Below are 23,933 nucleotides of genomic sequence, written 5' to 3'. Positions count from 1 at the left end.
TTTTAACGCCCCCCCACCCCCCGTTTCATTTTAATTCATTTAAGTGCAGCCTCCAGTTCATCATTGATTAGTTGAGTTTAAAAAAAGAAACAAAAAGCAAGAGAGATAACTAGAGTGGGGGTGTTGCTAAAAGTTGAATTGTGCGTGGAGTGGCGCTAAGGCCTTTAATTGCACCAGAGGCAGAAAAGAGAAAAGGAGGGGAGGTGGTCTTGAGCTGGTATAAATACTCCTCTCTCCAAAAACACACTCACAACAGCAGGAGTGATCTCACCTCCACTCCTTCCACTCGGAGCTCCCACGACGCGTGGATTTGTACTTGGATTTCCTCCCCTTTTCCCCTCCATTCTCGTTTTATTTCTTATTTCTCAACCCCGGGAAGGAGAACACGGACCCGGGGTTTAGAAGGGGAGGGGGAGGTTGTTGTTTTTTTCTCTTTTTTTCTAGCGGGAAAGTCATGGAAGAGCTGACGGCGTTTGTGTCTAAGTCGTTCGAAGCAAAAAGCAAAGAAAGCAACAAGGAGGCCATCACCTACCGGGAAGTTCTGGAGACCTCCGGCTTGGCTCGGCAGAGGGAGCTTCAGGGCAGCCCGGCCGAGCACGAATTCGGAGACGGCGCCCACTGCCCGCTGCACGCCTACAAGGAGCATGTGGAGCTGCAGGACAAGGACAAGCTCAAGGACTTCCACCTTACGCGGCCCGCAGAAGGTAAAATGCGTGGTAGAGGAAATACAGCCCTCGCTCATCCATTTAATAAAAATGCATGTGAATAACAAGCTTATAACATACATGTCCACCTCAGTCAATTAATGATTACACTTTGCGATAGTAAACCTTAAAAACGCAGCTCATATTTACTCTATTTATGCAGAAAATAGGCAAATGCATTCGTGTAATACAAGTTGATTTTATTTACCAAATCCAAAACAGCAATTCCTTCAGCATCATTCTCAGTTCTTCCCCCACGTGCAGTAAATTTCATGTTTTTTATTAAATGTAGCAGTATATTTAAAAACATATGTACCATACAAAAGTGTGAACGGAGTAAACAATATCAAATGAAAAAATCAAACGTATTCAATACGTAGAAAGGATATAAGAACAGTAAATTAAGTGTTACCCGTTACACAGTGCAGGCTATTTAAAAACAATATTTTTGTAATGCGTTGCATATAATTTAAAATCAAAAAAACGCGTGAAAAATGTGGAAAACGTACAAGTTGAGAGGTATGTTATCGTGCGCAAAAATACCTTAAGTTCAAATTTAAGCTATTGAGTAAAATCAACACTATTTGCAATTATTTCCAGACTATGAGACAAAAGCTATTTGCGATTAGTGGTTATTTTTCTTTATTAAACATTTTACGTGGTGAAAGGGATCGATACTGATTGTTAATATATTTTTCCTATCCAAGATAACACACATAAAACCTGTTTTGAATACTGAAACACTTATGTAATATTCTACTTTATTGTTCATGCAAACAAAAAGAAACAGTAAACAAATAAACAATTACTTTTTGCATTGATTAATGTTTCTATATTTTTTCAAACAACTTAAATTGGTAAAATAACTGCCACTTTCTTGTTTTTTAATAAATAGTGCGAGCTTGCTCCAACATGTAGTATAATGTCTTCTTTCAGAATGTTTTTTTTAACTAATATAATTTCGCAACCAATAAAAACAGCAATTGTATCTTTTCAATTCCTCAATGTGTTGATTAATGTTACAATGTTTTCCCCCGTTAAAATAAGGGACATTTTCAACACTTTTTGTTTAAAACATTAAAATAAATAGTGTGAATTTACTGCAATATCTATTACATATTCTTTCAGATAATTGTCTTTAAAGAAAAAGTATAATTTTGCACCATATTAAAAGATAATGTATTTTATTTTTAATTGTTGATAAATTGTACAACCCCCCCCAAAAAAAAAAATAATCAGCAAAAAAAAATGACAATTTCTGTGTTATTTAATAGTGTAAGCTTACTTTAACATGGATTATGTTTTTTTCCCTCAGAATATTGCATTAAAATAGCATGATTTTCCTACCAAACAAATAACAAATCATACCCGTGGTTATATTGTACAGGGATAATAATAATAATTAAAATAATAATAATAACAGTAATAATAATAATAATAATACATTTGATTTTGAAGAGCCTTTCAGGGCACCCAAGGTCGCTGTATACAGATTACAAAATAAAAACAATAAAAACACAGTAATTAAAATAGGGGGCACTTTGTAAAGCAGTTTATGGTGGATAAAAAAGTCTGAGAAGGTGGCATACACACTATAATAATTGGCAATGTGTTATAATGCTTGATTCTCTCAGAATATTGTCTTTTAAGATTATACTTTTAACATGACATATACAATATTAAAAATGCCATTGTATTATAATGATTTCCTCCAGAATTTTGCATTTAGGAACCCGTATGATTTTGCCACTATTTAACAGAGTAATCATGCCATTGATTACAATGGTGTATTGAAATATCGTAATAGCCAATTTAATAACACCATGTCAATACATCAAGTCGGTAAACCAATGGCCCTTAAACGATTACTATTTTGTTTATTCTTAATGCGTATTTCAAACCCATTTAATCGGCAAAAATGTGATATGTATTTGAACGTTTTGAAAGCATATAGCGGTAATGTACTTTAACATGTACCGTTATAATGAGATTATATTAGAGAATAATGTCATACAGTATACCATAAATACAGAATGGATAATGTTAATGCAAACCTATTAAGCAACCCATTAAGTTATGTTTCAGAGGTTACCCTAAAACAAAAAGAAAACAATTAATAATGATGATAAAAATCCCAGCAACAATACTGACGTTAAAGTCATGGAATTGAAATAATTTCCATTTCCAAAGACAGTGCAAAAACAATTTAGATTATTTAATCTGTAAATCGAATTTAATTTTGCGTCAAACCATTAGACTGTTATTGATAAATGGCCAAAATGCAAAAAGATTAACATTGTATTTGATTCTATTGAATTCTTTTTTTAGATCAACTTTGTGAAGCACCGTATGCAACGAGATTAGACATGGCATGCCAAGGTACTCTAAAGACGTTAAAGAGAGAGAAATAAATAAAGATACATGGCATCACACATATTTACAACGTAGTTCTTAGAGACTGGCCGAAGTTATATCAATAATAACAATATTACAATGTTGATGATGAAAAACAATAGTGCATCGTAAAAGTAGTGTAATAAAAAGATGTCTAATAGCATTCGGTTGCAGCAAAAAAAAAAAAGTCAGGTGGTATATATTTTCACAGTTTTGTGCCTTGAGATTTAGGGAACAACAACAAAAAAGTAAGAACCCAAATAAGTCGCAAGATATGTTTTCCCAATTGTGTGCGCTCATTTAGGGCGGTGATGGCCCTGGGGACGATATCTATATAATATATTATATTTGAGTTATAAAACACACACCGATCTAAATAAAATAGCGCTGCACATCAAAATGAAACTTACTAGTTATAATTTAAATATTTCAACGATAATTTTCGATCGTTTCTGGTGTGAAAGGGAAGCTGATGAATGCAGAAAGCGAGTCGCTGTAGTTGATAGTTGTCCGTGTAAACGCGTTTTAGGCATCTACGATTGCGGCAAAGACAAGAAGGAGGACGTCAAGTCGGAGGACGAGGACGCGCAGGGGAAACTGAAGCAGCGCCGGAGTCGAACCAATTTCACTCTGGAACAACTCAACGAACTCGAACGACTATTCGACGAGACGCATTATCCGGACGCTTTCATGCGGGAAGAGCTCAGCCAGAGGCTCGGGCTCTCAGAGGCCCGCGTGCAGGTACGTGCTAGTGAGCCTACGAAAAGTCCTAGGACCCGACCCTTTGATGGGAACCACGAGAGTCGGCTCCCCGCCAATCTAGAGCCGACTCCCTTCGAGACGCTATTCTTACTATTGAAGGCGCACGTCAATATTGGCTCAATAAAAAGAACCTGCTCTTTCGGCTCCAAAAACGCTCTTTGCACGTTGTTTGTTGCTTTAATCGATATATTACCAATTACGATGTAACATTATGTATAAAATGACTTAATGAATGGGACGGGGGCTAATGCAAAAATGGAAAAAGACAAAAAGAAACAAACGAATAAAAATACAATTAAAATGAGGGGAAAAAAAGAAAAGGAAAAGTTTAAAAAAGCAATAAAAAGCAAACAAAATAAAGAAAAAGGAAGAAGAGAGAAAAGGCAGAAAAATCCGGAAAAAAATGAAGGAAAGGGAAAAGCAAGCAAAAAGAAGTAAAAAGCTAAAAAAAGACAAATTAAGACAGAAAAATAGTAAAAACTAGGACAAAAGAAAGAGAATAAGAAAAAAGGGGAAAAAGACAAATGGAAAGAAGGAGGAAAAAGAAGTGAAAAAGGAAAGATAATGAGAAGAGAAGATAAAAGACAGTATTTTGATAGTATAATTAATATTAATATTACAAAAATACTACAGAAATACTGCTGCTAAAATACTACTCTGGAAATACAACGAAAACACCACAGAAATAATACAAAAATACTACTATGGTAGTAATCAATAATAATAATGATCACAACAATAATAGTGATAATAAAATACTGGTAGAGAAATATTACTACAGAAATACTGCCAAATACTACTTCATAAATGTAACGACAGAAACACTACATACAACTACAGTAAGATTACAAAATCACGACAGATAAACTAAACTACAAAAATCTACATAAACACTACAAAAACACTAGTATGGAAATACTAAAAAAATACCACTGCGAAACACTACAAAAATCAAACTACAGTCCTACAAAATAATAAAGACATACTACAAAAATATGACAGCAGAAATACCATAAGAACACTAAAAAAATAAAATAACGGTAATACTACCAAGCTAAGTATCAAATAAGGTGCTTAAAAAGCGGACCTAATGTATGATATTGATTTAAGTGTGAGCGTTTCAAAGCCCATGTAATGAAACTAAATCTATTTATAGAAGAAATATAAATAATGTCAACATTGGATTGTGTTGACATAATTGACAACCGCTCCCAGTTGACATTTACACAAACATTATGTTTATTTGTTTTTTCCAACTGAATTTGCCGTTAACGCAACGCGTTTTTGCATCAATATTTCGGAAAATCCTTTTCAATTCTTTTCTGGTTTCTCTCTTTTTGTTTTTGTGTGAGAGCAGCTGTCAGTGGATGTAATTGAAAGATATGAGAGGCGGACACTAATACGTTTAGTGCGAAAGTGTTGTGCTGCGCTAAATTAAATCTCATCATTCACTGTCTCAAAGACACGCGCAAAAAAAAAGAAAAGAAAAATCAAAGCGGAAATGAGATTAGTGCGTCTCATTGAGTGGTGCTTAATGAAGAAATAACTGTTTGAAGCCTTGTATAGCAACTGCTGAAGGATCATGCGTCATAACGTAGTAATAACAATCCTAATTCAATTAACCCTCCTCTTGTGTTAGGGTAACCACCGACCCGAATTTGGATTTTAAATGCATACAAAAAACACAAACATTTGTTTATTCTATAGAGGATTTTTGACTTTGTCAGGAATGTCATACTTTAACAAAGTAGAGTAAACAAGAATATATATACTTTGCTACTTTATATAATGCTCCAATTCACGGGTGTCAAACTTATTTGAGCTAAAGGGCCAAAAGGTAGAAAAAAACATTCTCACAGGGCTTGACAAGTAGATTAAAGTAAAAGAATGAGAGTCTTAAAAGGAAAGAGGGGAGTAAGAGAAAAAGAGAGAAGCGACAGAGAGAGGGGGAGAAAATGAGAGCAGGTGAGAGAGAACCAGAGAGTAAGAGAGAGAGAGAGCAACAGGGAGAAATGAGAGCAGAAGGGGGGAAACAAGAGAGCGACAGAACAAGAGAAAGAAAGAGACAGAGAGACAGCGAGAGAGATAGAGAGAAAGTAAAAGACAGAATAAGAAAGAGACAGAGAAAGATAGATAAAGTGATAGATAAAGAGAGAGGGAGAGCTAAAGAGAGAAAATAAAGAAAATATGGAGAGAGAGAGACCAAAACAGATAAAAGGGAAAGAAAAAATAAGAGAAAAAAAGAATGTGAGAAATAAATAAATAAATATATAGTCCCTATCTCATTTTATTGTGTTTTTGTTTGTTTTATTTCTTTTTTTTCTGCCCAGAACAATGGGTTCCAAGAAAGTTAGAGATAAGGTGAGGGAAAAGTGGAAAACAGCAACACCTAAGATCAAGTAAATGAAGGAAACAACTGTGAAAAGTGAATCTATTGTATGAGTGTCTGCCATTGATGCACTAATTGAAGGTAGAGTAAATTGTTTATGCAGTATTTCTACTTTTTTACCTCCATATTCAAACACATTTTATTTCCATTTTGGGCACAAACTAACATTAACTTTTAATATGTGGCTATTTTAAAGTAGAGGGTAGCTTATTTGCAATATAGACCAATTTGCGGGTATGTACATCACGTGAAGTAGTTTGGGTTTCGCTGATACTTAAATGTAAATACATTTTTTGATCTCTACTTTAAACTGCAAAATCCTTTCGTTTGATAAACTCGAGAAAGTTATCTTTTTCATCATTTGGGTCGCAGCTTGTCATTTGGGTGTAATGGTGGGTTTTCGATTCAGAACAATTGAGAACCACTGTTTTAGAGCAAAAATGCTTTAGGGCAGAAATATATTTACCAACGGGAATTCCTTAATTGTGTAGATAATAAAGATATAACATTTTTAAATTATTAACTATACCTTCAAGCGGTGCATCAATGGCAGACACCTGTACAACACTTTTGTATTTTGCAATCATTTCCTTCTTTGACTTGATCGTTGTTGTCACTGTTTTCCACTTTTCCCATACCTTATTACTAACTTTATTAGGACCCATTAGTACGGGCAAATAAGGAAATAAAACAAACAAAATCACAATAAAATGAGATGTGGCTTTTCTCAAACCCAATTGGGACGGCGCCATTGACTGAAGAGGAAGTTGAGATCGAGCAAAGCATGATGGTCATCGACTGTGTAATCGACCCTTTGTTTTTTCTTCTTTTTAGCATTATTATGCTAGCGCAAAGGCCTGTGACGCACTGAAAAGGGTTTGCGGTCCACTTTAGGGTCCCGACCCACAAATTTAGAAACACTGCTTTCGGGGATTCTCACTTTTTTTGTATATCAGCACAAAAATAATTCAAAGACTTATTGAGATATGTAAGGTCAATTCAGTCTAGAGCTGGTAATTTCTTTCCAGGCAACCATTTCACTTCAGACCTTTCAAATGAAAGTAAGCCAGGGGAGTATGGCATTGAAATCTAGACAGCCTGTGATTATTTGTGGAATTTAGTCAAGTAAAGCTGCGAGTGGCATCCCTTACAAAAAAAAAGGGAAATCGTGTGGTTCTGCAGGGCCACAATTTTACTTTTGACAATTCTTTTTTACCAGCTAAGACTTTAGACAAGTAGTACTAAAAGGAAACTCATCATAATGGGAACAGAAAAGGAAAATAAAGCAGGCGATGAATTGACCGTTTTCAAATTCCAAATTGAGAGACGAAGTGGCCAGAGACACGCACCAAAATCAGAAAAAAACTACATTTTCATATATAAGAAAGCCTAACAAAGCAACCAAGAGATAAGAAAAAACTGGATGATGTATTCATGTTTTTTTGTGTATTTCACTGCTGATTTGTGACGCTAATATGGTCGTTCTATCTAGAAGCTAACCTTAGAAGATGGTTAACTGTTTTCTAATAATTTTACTCTCAAAATTGTATAACTCAATTTGATCATTATGGTAATTCTCTTTCCTCGTTTTGATCTTTGTCGTTGGGGGCGGGGCTAGGGGAGTAATTCATAAAGAGAAATTAGCCTATTCCATGACTGAATTGTCATTATTGTTATCGCTTTTGCTGGGATTGTTATCGTCATTATTCATTGTTTTCTGTTCGTTTTAGGTTAACCTCTGAAATAAAACTTAATGGGTTGCTTGTTAGATTATTACTATTAGCCTATTTTTTGTCTTGAAATAGCATACCAATATACAATACTTTTAACCTTCGGCAGTTTTAAGGGAATATGTGTCCTGCATTAAATTGCTCTACTATTATTATTATTATGTATTGCATATTTCATGGTACTAATATTTCAAGTTATTTTTTTCTTGATGCTCAACATAGAATGCATGACTCCAATAACACATAATTTCCTACAAAATAAAACATCAAATGATTGGAATAACGACTATTAGATATAGGACTCTGCCCTGCGATTGGCTGGCAACCAGTTCAGGGTGTCCCCTGCCCACTGCCCGATGATTGCTGGGATGGGCTCCAGCACGCCCGCGACCCTACTGAGGATAAGCGGTGTAGCTAATGAGATGAGATGAGATGAGATTAGATATAGGACTCATTATATATTTTGTCCTTTACCTTCCTTATACAATGTATGACTGCTGCAACAAATAAAAGTTTCTTCCAAAAAATATCGCTCAAATTAAATTTATGGATCATAATGTATTGCATAATAAATATTTCAAGGTAGTACATTTTAAATATATATCTTTTTAATGATAATCATACATTACATGACTGCTGCAACAAATAAAATTCCTACATAAGAAAATATCTAATAATTTGAATAACCACTATAGGATTTAGGAATTATTATATATCGGGTAGTACATGATCTGAGGTAGTAATATTTGAAATATATTTTTTTGTCTTCCTCGTACAATCCAACAAAAATAAATTTCTTTCAAAATAAAAAATCTAATCAATTGAACAACTCTTATTAAACTTAGGAACCATACAGTATTACATCATAAATATGTCAAGGTAGTAATATTTAAAATTGTTTTTTCTTTATATTCATTGTACAATGCAAGACTGCTGCAACAAAAAGACATTTCCTACAAAATAAAATATTAAAAACTTTGATTGACGCCTACTAAATTTAGGAATCGTTATCCATCGCATAATACATGTTTGAAAGCAGTATTATCCGAAATGTTTAATCTTTATGTTGGAAATACAATGCTTGACTGGTGCAAAGAAAATACATTTCCTACAAAATAAAATCTCAAATAAATTGAATTACGCTTATTAGATTTAAGACTCATAATGTATCATATAATACATCGATGAATGTAGTAATATTTAAAATATGTTTTTCCTTTAAGTTATACAATGCATGACTGCTGCAACAAAATACATTTCCCACAAATTACCCGCAAATTTTATATTGACCATTAGATGTAGGAATCACAATGTATCACGTAATATATATTTCAAAGAAGTAATACTAAAAAAATCTTTATGTTCATAAATTAATTCCTTTCAAAATATAGAAGGAATTGGAAAAATGGTCTAGTAGATTTAGGACAAAAATAATACAGTCATGGAAAATGTCTGCATGTTTTGGGATTTGTCATGACTTCTGCATTAGACTTTAAATCTGAGGCATCGTTTTCTTGAAAACAGTTCTCATTTTAATCTGTGAATCATTTTTTAATTGCAGGTTTGGTTTCAAAACAGAAGAGCGAAATGTCGAAAACAAGAGAACCAGATGCATAAAGGTAAATGTTTATTTTCTAATGTTTTCGTTAAAAAAAAAAAAAATCACATTTTAATTCAAGGGCGTAGGTTTTGGTTTTGGAATTTGTGGCCATACATAGTACATTTTTTTGTAGAGATCACATAATATTGGTGGGGGGAAAACAATGATTGCTCAATATGAGTGGGGACACGTCCCCTCCGTCCATGCCAAAACTACGCCCTTGCTTTAATTGTACTTGAATTTGTTTGATGAAATAAAATATTACTCCCATCTCACATAACTCCAACTGTCTGGCTGTCTGACAGACATCTTTCCCTTCTCTCCAGGGGTCATTTTGGGGAGCGGCAGTCACCTGGACGCCTGCAGGGTGGCCCCCTACGTCAACATGGGGGCTCTTCGGATGCCCTTCCAACAGGTAAGCCCTAAAAGCTGCAATCTGTGGTTGTATGTTGCTCTTTCAGAGGATGGGTGGTGGAAAAGTTTGGATACTTCATCTTCAAGTTTAAAAATTTAAACCCAGTCACGATTTTGGTGGTCTTTAGGCATATATTTCAATTGGGGGTATGAGTAAAGTGAGATTGGGGTAAAATAAAAAACAAACAACTCCAAAACTGGAGTGTCATGCCCAATTTCGTTGTCACAATATGTTAACCCATTTTGTAACAATGACAATAAAGGTATATTCTATTCTATTCTATTCAAAGATGGGTCATGTTGTCTGAAATATCACAACTATAACTTGACACACATGTGAAAAAGTGGAAAGATTGTTGAGCCAGAATGCACTATGCAAATCAGTGTTACTGGCACCGTAAAAATATTGTGATAATGAAATAAAGTCTAATGCCTGTTCATCTGTGATCAGTACCACTGGGGGTCTAGTGGTTAAGTGTCAGCTTTCTCAATCTTCACACTTTTTCTGTTACAAAGTGACTCTGGCCCTTCATCAGAGAAGGGAAACACTTTGTGGCCCTCACAAATAAAAGTTTGGGGACCAACTTAATTGTCGATCAAGGTTCGATTTCCCATTGCAAACAATGTATCGAGATCTTAATCAATACATATTGACTGATTAATCATTGCCCTGTCGCATGCCGTAAATGTATAAAGAGCCCAACAGGAAGAAAAGGTGGTAGCTCTTCCTGTAGTCTCAATTTCATGCATCTTAAAGTCAAGTGCCCCTTATGTATAGAAATTATATAACAAATTACTCTTATAACCCGGTCACCTTATAGTGCGGAAATACGGTAGACATTACAGGTACTCACTGAGCCACACTCTTTATTCATTCCTTGCCATAATGTTTAACTTCGGTTTCAGAAGCATTATCCCTGAGTGCCAAAATATTTTTCTTTAAATTTAAAAACACAATTTCAAAGGATTTGGCTTAGCTTATTAATAAGGGTCAAGCCTTAGGGAATGATTTCAGTGTGAAAAATCACCATTGGATGGCAGGAGTAGCTTTGATGAGATCTTTGTCCACACATCAAGGGAGCTCCAACTTCCTTGCGTTGCTTTCTGTATCCAGCAAATGAGAGTTTGTAGGCGTTCCATATGGCGAGTAGGCACTGTGAAGCAGTGTGGTTTGAAAAGCAAATATATGGATAAGTACAGACAGTTTACGCTTCAAAGCTTTTTTCTTTCAAAAAAGAAGTCCCTTCATCATAGTCGGTGCAGAGAGTGGACATTTTTCGTGCACTTGGTGACCAAAATTGTATGATCATGTCAACGGAAACATTGGGTGCTGAAAAATTATTGCATTGTTTGTGCATTAGTTCATTGTTCTTGCAATAAAATAATATTTTGGAAGCAAAGTGCCCTTGTGTTTATGGAACGCACTGTTTAGATATTGGAAGTGTGATAAATGCAAAAAAGCACCTAAGTCAAAATTCTTCTCTAAAGACATCCTTTCACAAAAAGACCTTTCCCTCTGTAGTTTTTTGGGAAACTCAGCAGTTGTGAGGGTTTGAACTTCCTTTTGATATTTCCTATGTATAGATAGCTACAAAGCTACATTTTTCGTAGGCCTTAGTCAAAATGGCAAAAATTGACCGTCACCGTCAGGCATTGAATGAGCTAACAAGTAGGCAAAAATAGCAAATTTGAGACAGACAAAAAGGTGAGTTTACTATGTATCAAGCAGTGAAGGAAGTGACGTCTGGCATTATTGAGTATAGCCGTTCCCCACCATTTGCCCCCTTGACGGCAGACTTCAACATCCTCCCTTGTCTGACTTAGTGTGAGCCCTTTTGCCCGCTATGTTGTGACATACAGCGGCCTAATTAGGCCAATGGGGCGGCAGGCGCGAGCACATGAAAGAGACGATGAAAGGCGAGAAGGGGCGCAAAGCCCAATGACGCTTATCGAACTTGAGCTGGCGGGAGGAGCGCGAGGCCTGTGTGCTGAGAGCTCCTCGCCCAGCCAAAGAAGCTGGAGAGCGTGGAAAAGCTGGGGAAGAAAAAACAAAACAAAAATGCAGGTGAACAGGAACATTGATATCAGTTAAACCTTTGAGTCCGAAAATTCAAATAAAATCTACATCAAACTTGCAGCCTGTGGGCCCCTGAAACTTTAAAGGAACAGTGTGTATTATTTAGTGACTCCTAGAGGTGAACAGAACTTTATTCATTAAAAAAAAGCATCGATTGGAATAACAAGCAAACATACATGAACGATCATTCAAACATGCAACTAGTAGGTCAGGAAATTTGTATTTATTTTACACAACGTGAGACTCACCTGAAAGTAGCTGACATGAGTGTCCTCCACCTTGCTGCTACAGGAACCCCAAAATACCAAAAACCTTGTGGAAGACTAGGCAAAAAAAAAGAAAAGAAAAGAAAAACTGTGTGGTTTGGTCACTTTAAGTCTCTGTAGTTTGTATTCTTACTTGTGCTTTGTTGCACTCTTTTTTTTGGTTTCATTACACAATACAGCGATATCTAGTGGTCGGTCACCTTAAAGTAAGTGCAGCCCGCCCAAACTTTTGAATTATCGATATTTTCATATTAATTATTTTGAAAATATATTTAAATATTTTTCTTGCGTAGAATATTTTCAAAAATATATTTTAAAACAGTGGGAAGCTTTAATAAGAGCTGTTCTTTTGGGAAACACACGTTGGGTCATTCTCACACGGTCCCTAGCTTCATCAACCCTGAGTAAATTGAGTTTCAGACTCCTGCTTTACATGAATAATATCACAGTAAAGTTTATTACTTTGAACCAAAAATTACTTATTTGAATTTATTCTAAGTCATGTGAAATTCTTTCAATAGTCTTAACAGTGTCAATGTAGCGAACAAGCTCTTTAGTGTGGCCACATTGAAGGTTGAAATGGATTAAAACAGCATTAGTTGATTCCATCTGTGATTTAAAAAAAAAAAGAAAAGAAAAGAAAAATGACTGTTTTGGACGTAAAGATAATAAAATACGTCAGCTCCAGCCCAAAATAGTCATTTTGAAAGTCCCTATGCCCACCCAAAATTTCACCTGTGACTTTGAGAGGTATGGGCTTGTGAAAATGAATTCCTGTTGGTCACACAGAAGTCATTACACAATGAGGCCTCTTTTGATGGTTTGGGGGTAAAAAATTCCAATGAAAAGTCCTTAAAACACACAAGTGCAAACACCACACATTTATTCAACGGTACATACAACATCCATTTTTAAAAGAGGTACTATTACATGCAAATATTGTTGACCTTCCAGTCGTTTTTCCCCTCCTAAATAACTTTAGTAACTGTTTTTTGTTTTTCTCTTGTGGTAGCCGCCTCTTCCCAAGAAACTGACTTTTTTAAAATTAATCTTTTATCACAATGTGATGCGTTTAGTAGACACGCAAAAAAGAAGAGAAGACATCAATGAGCTTTGAACAAGAGAGGACCCATCACAATACCAAACCCCAAATCTTTTCTCAAACCCTTCCCCGAAACCCTGTCTTCTTATTAAATCTTCTTGCTTACAAAAAGCAGATCCTCTCTAATGGTCGTGCTATTTAAACAACATTATCGTCCATTGTGACAATGATGCAAACAATAAATACTAGTTGAAATAAATAACAATAGTTAGGAATTATAGTCAAAATATTGAACTGGCATCCTATGCAATCTTCTCTGTAGGTTTCCAATGTTAAAAACAGAACAAAACAGAATCAAAGTTACACAATTTCTGTTAACCCTTGAGCTGCTAAGCTACAAACCAACATGTCCAAACTCCATCTTAATTTTCAGCATTTTTTGACTAAACGAACATAATTGTAAGATAATAAAACGTGGTCATGTACAAGGTTGTATTTGAGTGGAAATACAAGAAGAAGATTTAATAAGAAGGCAGACGAGAGTTTAGGTTGACATGACATAAAAATATAATCCAAGTTTTCTCCCATACATTTATGACATGCAGACTTCTATATTTAATTTTATGTTTGTTTATATATGTTTCAATTTCATAAAATTGGGTTTGAAACAATCAGATCGACAAACAAGTATCACTTCATGCCCCTCTTATAAAGTTGGGATCCGTCGTTTAATGTCCTTTACAAAGATTGAAAGTTAAATATTTTCTCTTTTAAGTATGTGTTCACAATGGCTAACTGAGTTCAAAGAGGCCTTATGATTTATTTTCCAGTGTGCCTATCTGCCTATATCTTACTTTTATTGGTGCTGTTTGGGGCGGAACACGTTAAGTTTGATGAAAGGGTGCTGGGGGGAGTGCTGCGGAGTGACGTCATGCTTATCCTTGCAGGTTTTTTTTCTTTTCTATTTTTTAGTGCAGCATACAAATGGTGTAATTAACAAAAGGCCTGCTTTTAGTTAAATCCAAACACCATCCCAAACTTCTTAGAGGATAAAAAAAGAACAGTTTATTTAAAGCGTCTGAGAAATGCATGTTCTTGCATGCGCATCATAAACAAGCTGCCGAAAGGCTGCATTAATGACTTTAAGATATATCAGCAGAGGGAAACAGATTTTCAAATCCTGCACCCAACCTTCTAATACTAAGTTTGATAATATGCGTTTGAAAAAAATTCCAAATGCAAAAGTAGTATTTGTTTGCGCATAGATTGATGAATATATTGATAGATAAAATAAATACATGGTAAAGAATTAGAGGCAACCGGCAAAAAGATGTCACCAAACAATATACAGTGATGAGAAGAAGTATTTGAACACCCTGCTATTTTCCTATTTCTCCCACTCAGAAATCATGGAGGGGTCTAAAATTTACAGGAAACGTTTGACCTCTAATAGCAAACAAAGGCTACTGTACCAAATATTAACATTCATTTTCTCAGGTGTTCAAATACTTTGCAGCTATATCACACAAATATGTTGTTAAAAACATGCATTGTGATTTCTTTTTAGTTTATCTGTCTCACAGTGGACATGCACATACTATGAAAATTTCAGACCCCTCCATGATTTCTAAGTGGGAAAAATAGCAAAGTAACAGGGTGTTCAAACATTTATTTTCTTCATTGTATATATTTTTTTATCAGTAACGTTTTTACTGTCATGTATATTATCATTACATTTTTACAATTTTCCTGGTCGGATTAAAAATCATAGAGGATCGTGTGTGGCCGCCGGGATGTAGTTTACCAACCCTTTCTTTACGCAATAATTGCCCAGAGTGTGAAAAGAAAAACCTCCAAATGTACGAGTATATTTTTGGTGAAAAAATACTTAATTTATGCAACTGAAATCCTAATCAGCATAACAAGACCGAGGTCATATTTCCAAGGCTGACTGAATCTGTTCAGGGCCAGAGAAAGACTTGTTCTGGACTACGCATTTGTCATTGTGTTTGCGAGGTAGTGTTTTCTGTGTGAGGGAAAGGTGAGATCCTGTGAATGATTTTTAGAATTTTGAGACAATTAAAATGGGGGCTGAGAGGTCAAGGGAAGCTAGTGGCTATTTTCAGAGAAAACATGCGGTAAGCAGCGCCTTTCAGGGTGTAACATTTAAGTATGTGAGACTGTTTGAGAAGGAAATCATACTTGCTCTTACATATAACACCATACTCTCACAAATTCTAACCTATACTCTCATACAGACACAGTTCTACCAATGCAGAAACTATATTATTCCATGCATAAACCTATACTCTATAACACACTACTATAATCTCACACAGACTTATATACTCTCATACGCACACTAATACAGTCCCACTCACATATTACTATACTGTACTGTCATACACACACTACTATATTCGCTCACACATATTACTGTAATTTCATAGACACACTTCTCTATTGTCACATATACTACCATACTCTCTCACACATACTACTATTCTGGGGAACTCCAGTTTGAGGTGGACTGTCAACATATACACACATATCAGTGTGCATTGCCTTGGTTATGAAAATTAATAAAGCTAAAACAACACTGTGGGGTGAAAAAACCCTATAGTAACAACAATTTTAATGTTTTTTTTCATTTTAGAGAGAATAGTATTGTGTGAGAGAGAGTATAATAATGTGTGTGTTGGAGTATGTTCGTGTGTGTGGGTGTGTGCTTGTGTGTCTGTGTGAGAATAGTAGTGTGTGTGGATCATCAAGCGGTTGCTTTCAAGATCAAAAGTTTGTAGTCTATGACTAGGTTGGGAATGAGAAACTCCTTGGAGTGCAGAAGCAGATCCAAAAACGACACAAAAGGACCTTAGCCGTCCAAATACAGTGTCAGAAATCATTTTTTTTAGTTAACTTAATTTGATTTACACATATTTCTGAATACACTATCATTCAACAGTTTGGGGTAGCTTAGAAATTTCCATTCCTTGACGACAGCAAAGTTTGAAGGAGAACATTTTTTGGGGGGGATAAAAACATTATTTCTGACCTTCTCAATGTGTTTACTATACTTTTTTAAAAATCTAATTTGATTAAAAAAAGTGGGACTTTTCTTGTCTGGGTGACCCCAAACTTTTGAACTAAAAAATGAGAACTATTTAGGCTTGGGTCGGACTTGGGTCTCGTGCTTAAGATCTAACCTCAAAGCTGAAAGTGGCGGACAGAACCTCTCCCCGCTTCCAAAAGGCTTTCTTGTTTTCGGAACTGTCCGACTGATGTCGAGCTTCTTTCGAAAAGTCAGACGTGAAGCAACACAACAATATATTTCTTTGTGCCGCTTGTTCTTTTAAAGTTTAGCGGAAGTTGGCACGGTCACTTGTTGGATTACCACCCCTTAGCCAACTGAATTTTTTGAAATTGCTGACGTTTCCTTACGCCTTCCAGAAGCTCAATTTCCACCGACTCAGAATCTGATCGACCCAAACAACAGGTTTCTCGAACACTGATTTGACAGGGCACGACTTTGGATTTTTTGTAAAGGTCTCTGGATAGATTTCTGAGCCTAGCAACAAATAATGGCTGGAATATAATTGGTTTAATGCTTATATATGAAAACACATCTGGAAGCAACCAGGAAGAAGCAATTAAAGGAAGCTGACAAGTAGGAATGATTTAAGAAGTATTAATGGACAAAATATAACTATTATGTAGTGATTCTGATATTTTTTAGGACAGCAGGCCCTCAAGGCCCACTACTGCCAACTGATTAATATTGATAGCATGAAATTGTCGAAACAATTTCTAATTAGTGAATAGCTAATTAAATCATTGCTTACACTTTTAATGCGATGATGGCCATTATTGCACACTAGGTATGTAAATAGTTCAAACAATTATCACATGGCAACAGTTAAATTGTGGATAATTAATAATTTAAAATAATAATATTCCAATTACAAAAAGTAAAAAACAATATCCGAGACGGTCTTTTTACCTTTTGTATGAAAAAACATTTTTTCGCAAGGTTAACCAGTCATTTGATTGCGGTTTTACATTTTTACATTTAGGCACTCCTACAATAGTCAGACTTTTTCTGTTACATCTCGGGCCCCTTGTCAGAGAAGGGAAAATGTGGCCCTGACAGGGAAAAGTTTGGGGGCCCCTGGTTTAGTGGTTAAGGGTTGCAGGGACTAACGGCCACTGGGTTACTCCGAACACTGTCGGTCACCGAGCTAACCCTCAACATTTCTTTATCCACCTTGCAGGTGCAAGCACAACTCCAGCTGGACGGCGTGGCCCATTCTCACCCCCACCTGCACCCGCACTTGGCCGCCCATGCCCCCTACCTGATGTTCCCGCCCCCACCCTTCGGACTACCAATCGCCTCGCTGGCCGACTCGGCCTCGGCGGCTGCGGCGGTAGCGGCGGCAGCCAAAAGCAACAGCAAGAACTCCAGCATTGCCGACCTGCGACTCAAGGCAAGGAAACACGCCGAGGCTCTAGGACTTTGACCCCAGCGGGGGTTACCAATTTTAAACCCCAGGCAAACTTCCCCTACCCACCGAACCGCCGGCTCTCACACAAGACCGAGCCTGTGAAAGGGCCATGACGCTCGCAGCTAATGCTAAAAACAAACACTGAGCGGGAAACATGGGGGTGGGGAGTTTGTTTTCTGGAGGGGGGGTACTGTCGGAAGAAGACATTTTTTTCTTCACATAAAAAGAGAGGAGAAAATTGTCCCAAAAGACCAGCTGCCAAACTAAACCACTTTTCCACCGAAGCGGTAACAAAATACCAATGAAGTCACCTTCTACTTTTCGCCCAACAGGCAGGACTCCTGCGGGGCCAGTGGCTCAGTCCACTCCAGGCACAGATCACATCCCAGGGACCGTACAAACACATGTGGATGTCTGTCTGAGCCTCTCCCCACACACTGAGGACTTTAATACCCATGTAAAGTGGCGCACTTGAGGGTGCAGGGGTGGGCACGGGGGTGGTGGCCCGTCCCGACCTTATCTCCGGCTTTAAAAAACTCGTTTGCAACCACTGTGTCCGTGCATGGAGGCCTTCCTGCTTAGCTTGTCATTAATGTCCCCCTCCCCTTACTTCTCTTCTTCTTATGGACTTGTGATATAACAAATGCAACAACTTCCACTTTTTGTTTTTCATTTTCCCTGACTTCTTCCTGCTCCCTATTGGGATTTTTTTATTTTCCCCAGGTGAAGAAGTAAAGATCACCTTTGCACTTCAGATCTTGTATGTTTTGGGTGTTTACAAACGGCACTTCAAGCAAGATACTACTTTATTAAATTAAATGAAAAAGGGGGAAGTATTTGAAATTTGTGTATGAATCATGTAATCCTCGAAAAAAAAAGAATAGAGGGTGTAATTGTGTGCGGTGCCTAACAAATTTATCAGACCACCAAACTAGAACTATGATGATGAAGTGATATACACGGAGTTTAAATTTATTTTATCTTTTGCGTGTTAAGATAAAATATTATGCATTTCCCTGTAACTAACTCGCAAGCAAATATTTTGCATTTAAAAGGAAAACAAATGGATATCTGCTGGAGACTAAAACCTTAAAATATGCTGTTCTCAACTGGTAAGATACTGGGGCCTACCATTCCACCCTTATTACAAGCGGCGACCTTAATAAGAGAAGGAATTCCCTATTTTCCCCTAAAATACCGACTTGACGTGTACTGTGTATCATGCATATTGAACATTTATGAAATCCTTCACATCATCCCCATACTTTTAAATTGCTCATTTATATTTGGGAGAATACATGTTATCATTTTCATCATTTATACTTTTAAAATTAATTTTCTCTAATCTTGCAATTTTTGTGATATTTAAATCTCAAAAAATGTTGAATCTTTTGAAACACCCTGTATTGTAACAGCAGAATCATCAGTTTTTGCAGGGGTGCCTGTAAATATTATTTCTAGTGGCCAAGTACATTTGCCCCCCTGCTCTTAACAGTGCATACTAGTCAAAATAACAAACTTGCATCCTGTGCATTCTCCTTTAAACTGCCATTGTTAAAAACAAAATACACTCAAGTCTGGATATTATTTGATAGTTTTTTGGGGTTGAGCATAACAATCAAGATTTTGCTGTGTATGACGGTTTAATAACTTCATTAAAATGTGAAATTGGATGAAGCATTTTTATCTATTGAGGAAGTTTTCCCTAAAATACATTTTATGTAATTGAGTATATATTTGATCGCTTACCAACAGACTGGCATTCCCGACCAAATTTGGTTAATTTTGTAACAAACATCGCAAAATCACATTAGATGCTGGATGTGCACGTTTTCATTTAAGGTGGTCAAACAAATTTGTTAAGCACCGTATATATGAATTTTTCTTGTAATTCTCAAAATATGAAGAAATCAGTCAAACTGAAATGGAAGGGTGTGCAGATTAAGTGCAATACTGTAAATAGCAAAAAATGAATACAAGATAAAAAGCTAGCAATTAGTCGAGAAAAGACGTAATTTTCATGCACTGTTGGGAGTTTTGGAATTTCTTTGCCGTTGTTTTTTATTTTGTATTTTGTATTTCTTTGGCTGGAGGCAGCGTGTACATTTTGGGGAACGACAGGGTGCCATATTCCACGCAGACTTCGGTGCGTGCGGCTAAAATTTTGAAAACTCAGCAGAGACGTCCGAACCGAGCGCTTGTTTACGCGACGATTAGCTTTACTTTGCATGTTGTGTGTGACATTCATGGTTAATTTGCCAAAGTATTTTGGATCACGACTCGCTCTCCAAACTGCTGTCCCTAAATGCCCCGCTCACTTTTCCATCCAACCCTCATTTACAAATGTTTTTGTCTCCATCGTAAATTAATCATCAAATGTTTTATTTATTATTTTTGTCAAAAAGTCGAAGTTGAAGTACAAGTGTACATTATTACCTTGCTTTTGCATTCTTTTTGGTATGCACCCCCCATTATTTAGGGTTGTGGCTATGGTTGTCTTGAGGGAAAGAAGAAAAATCTATGGAAAAAAAAAAACAACCTCAATGTAGCGTGTCCAAGTTTACAAAGGTTTCAGGGATGGTTGAATTTCAAAACAGGATTTGTTGTTCCAATTTGTTAACAATGCTTCCTAATTCATTTGTTTGCATGCCTAAAACATGACTCATGTTTCTTTGTTTGTTTTGCCCTGCCCCCTTTTGGAGCCACAAAATATGAATGTACATCTTGTACAAGTCAACTATCAATAAAGTTATAAATATTTGTACACCCTTTGTACTATTACTTCATTCCAGTACTTACCAAATGTTAACTGAAATCTTTTTGGGGCATTAATCAGTGCAATTTGCGGCTCATTACTCATTTAGATTAAATGTTATTCTTATTCCTGAAATGTTGTGAAATCCAGATGATGCTTGTTCCATTGCGGCCTGTATGATTGACATTTTTGGTCCGACCGGCCCGAACTTTGGATTGGGTCGGGCTTACTCCCACGCTTAAGATCTTACCTTTAGACTGAAAGTGGTTCACAAAACCTTTTCTCACTTGGGATGGGCTGGCTCGCTTGTCTGAACTTTCGTTATTAAATCAACACAACAGTATTATTCCTTGTTTAACGGCTGTTGACATGATTACCTTCCCCTAGCCAATCAAAGTTTGTGAAACCAGTGAAAAATTAATAAAATAGGTATACCAACCTGTGGTTTGATATTTCGTGGTGAGCTTGGGTAATCTTGAGAACTTACTGGAAAGCCATAACTGTGTTACGTTATACTTTGTATGTGAATATAAACATGCCCACCCTTCAGAGTAAATTGCTTGATGATTGTATGTGAAAACGTGGGTGACGCAAAAGTGTTCAATAAACAGAGGATTTTGTAGTTAATGATATGCATTTAATAAGAAGTGGAATAATACAGTAACACACCATTAATAAAGACAGACTTTTTACAGAGAACACTGCTTGCCACCTCAGTGATTTTAATCCGAAGCTAGGAGAAGCTACGACAAACTTGAGAGGAATTTGCTACGCACCGTATAATCTTCTCCGAACCCGCTTGTTGCCCAGAACTATCTTTGCGCCAAGTCGAGGTTTTAATGCCATGCATAGCTTGGAACATGCTCCTTTTCTGTTTGCCTCTATTTTTTGGGGTGCGTGTACAGTAATCGTCAGTTATTGCAGTTAATTGGGACCAGAACTCTCAGCGAAACTTGAAAATCTGTGAAGTAGCGACACCCCGCCGGAAAGGTTCGGAAGGGTCAATTTGACCTCAAATGACATCCTTCCCGACCAGGAGTATATGACTGTAACTAAATAACAACTATGATCTACAAATACAAACACAGAACACATAATGGCAGTGAAATGAAGTTGTTTTATTGTCATTATACAAAAGTACAGTACAACAATATTAGAGGGCTTCTCCTTACAGTTTAAGAAAGCAATTTAGAGAGCGGCTCGCTAGCTGCACGTAAGCATCAGTTATCCTTAAATTTGACTTAAGTCACCGTGATGAATAAAATGGAACTGCCCTGAAGGTCATCTGTTTCAAGGTTAATGGACCTGGCTTTGGTGAGATACAGTTTTGGCAGGGGTTGGTTGTGACAGTTTTTACGTAACAGTAGTAGGCCGGACCTGCAGCTCCGATATAGCTTTCTCTCCCGAAGCCACCTTGGTCCCTTTTCAGATCCAATAACAATCCACTGGGCACCTGTTGGTAATCATGCGCTCACCTGACTTTCCTCAGAGTGCTATTTGATTGATAAATTGATTTTCATTGTGACAAGCCGTTCAAAGCTAGCTGGTGCCATGCTCCGCAGTTACTGGCCACGTTGACTTGCGTGCCCGTGCCACTGCTTGACTGACAACCTACAGTAGTCTATCACATTTGGGAACACTCAAACACACACACACACACACACACACACACACACACACACACACACACACACACACACACACACACACACACACACACACACACACACACACACACACACACACACAACCAGCCCCCTGATAACATTTACTATGTGCTTTCTGCAGAACCCGATTCACGATACGTTTAACTCAATGACAATAAAGACTATTTAATTCAAAATCCGCAATGCAGTGAACCAGCGTTAACCGAAGTAGCGAGAGATTACTGTTATAGCGTCCTTCCAGATGTGTGTACACAAAGTAATTACACCAAATGCTACAGTGGCCTATTGTCCCAAGGTCTTGTGCGGGAATTAGCCCAAATGGCGTCCTGTTGAGCGGGGTAACCCCCTTTGGAAGGTCACGGCGCGTTTCATTTGTAGCAGCGGGCTCATACATCAAGATTGAGTTATATAGTCGCAGACTGATCACTCAGCGTTTAGCCGGCGGCCGGGCCCGCGTCTGGAAATAACAACGTCCTTTTATGTGTGCTAATAATTAGCGTGCGGCCATCCATCACGCTGCAATGAGGCCTGGCTGCCTTGTCAACATGCTGCAGTGTGTACGGCTGTTTGTCTTGATGAAAACATGATAATGCAACAAGAGCTTGTTGCAGTCCGAAACACCGATACGCTTATGTAGGGATGTTCAACAAAAAGAAAATTCAGACGGATACTACTGCAAGTACAGTTATCCCTCATTTCTCGCTGTTTTGTCATTGTCGTCCATGAAGTATAAACCTTTATTCATTAATTATTATTTATTAAATACTCTATTGTACCGTGAAACAAAAGCACATGCTCTATTTACAGCAGGGGTGTCAACCTCATTTTAATTCGGGGGCCACACGATAGAACAAACATTCTGTCGGGGGCCGGACTAGTAGATTAAAGAGAAAGAAAAAGAGCGATAAAGAAATAAGAGAATGAGGGAAGGAAAAGAAGAGAGAGGGCGGGAGAGAGAAAGGGAGAGAGTGAGAAACAAAAGAGATAAAAAAAAAGAAGTCGTGAGAGAGGGAAAGAAAGGGAGAGGAAGAAAGAAATCCAAAGAGAAGTGGAAAGACAGAAGGAGAGAAAAGAAAGCACAAAGGGTACAGAGAGAGAGAGAGAGAGAGAGAGAGAGAGAAAGAGAGAGATGTACAGTGTCTTTGTGGGAGGCACCTGGCTTTGGCAACATCAAGTTGACATATTTCAACCTGACGCTTGTTTTTCTCTTGTGCTTCTCTGAGTGTTGTCTCGCGGGCCGGATTCAATCCCTTAGCGGGCCTGATCTGGCCCGCGGGCCGCCTGTTTGACACCTGTGATTTACAGGATCAAGCAGTTGTTGAACAAATAAAAGTAATTCAAAAGATAATTTTTACTTTTGTATTGCACTATTGCAGGGGTTGGGAACAATGTAATTCCTCTTTCCGAAGCCAAAGCAACACTGCGATAATAAACAGGTTCAGCCTTGATAATATAGGGCACAGTTTCAACTACAGTTTACAGACACGGTGTTGCACCAAAAGACCCCGTTTTGGCTCGCTTTATGAAATCCTGAGAATGGAAAATCATTAAACAATCTATTTTCATTGTTGAGACACTTTATAATAAAAACCCACCGAACAAACTATAAACACCCCAAAACGGCAGCCAAGCGA

The 23,933-nt window shown here is 37.1% G+C and overlaps 1 protein-coding gene across 2 annotated transcripts; it reads left to right on the top strand.

Annotated features, from left to right (window-relative positions):
• The first annotated feature begins 269 nt into the window (after positions 1-269).
• Positions 270-20,641, top strand: shox (shox homeobox). 2 transcript variants are annotated; one of them, XM_088353233.1, is made up of 6 exons: positions 270-704; positions 3,628-3,839; positions 9,541-9,598; positions 9,885-9,994; positions 17,647-17,859; positions 18,210-20,641. In XM_088353233.1, exons 1-6 carry the CDS (start codon positions 455-457, stop codon positions 18,297-18,299), a joined length of 933 nt encoding a protein of 310 aa, XP_088209359.1. In that variant the 5' UTR covers positions 270-454; the 3' UTR covers positions 18,300-20,641. The 2 variants fall into 2 exon arrangements, with proteins under 2 accessions (XP_088209359.1, XP_088209360.1); XM_088353234.1 differs by lacking the exon at positions 18,210-20,641 and having other exon boundaries at positions 9,906-9,994; positions 17,647-18,021.
• Positions 20,642-23,933: the final 3,292 nt, after the last annotated feature.

Source organism: Urocampus carinirostris, chromosome 14 (assembly GCF_059441175.1).
Source record: "Urocampus carinirostris isolate Australia breed hairy pipefish chromosome 14, RoL_Ucar_1.0, whole genome shotgun sequence".
Taxonomy (NCBI): domain Eukaryota; kingdom Metazoa; phylum Chordata; class Actinopteri; order Syngnathiformes; family Syngnathidae; genus Urocampus; species Urocampus carinirostris.
This window is presented reverse-complemented; position numbering and strand designations above follow the sequence as displayed.

Coding starts and splice junctions, on each gene's coding strand:
- shox (XM_088353233.1), top strand. CDS start 455: ATGGAAGAGCTGACGGCGTTTGTGTCTAAGTCGTTCGAAGCAAAAAGC. Junction 705..3,627: donor CCTTACGCGGCCCGCAGAAG/GTAAAATGCGTG, acceptor AACGCGTTTTAG/GCATCTACGATTGCGGCAAA. Junction 9,599..9,884: donor AGAGAACCAGATGCATAAAG/GTAAATGTTTAT, acceptor GCTGTCTGACAG/ACATCTTTCCCTTCTCTCCA.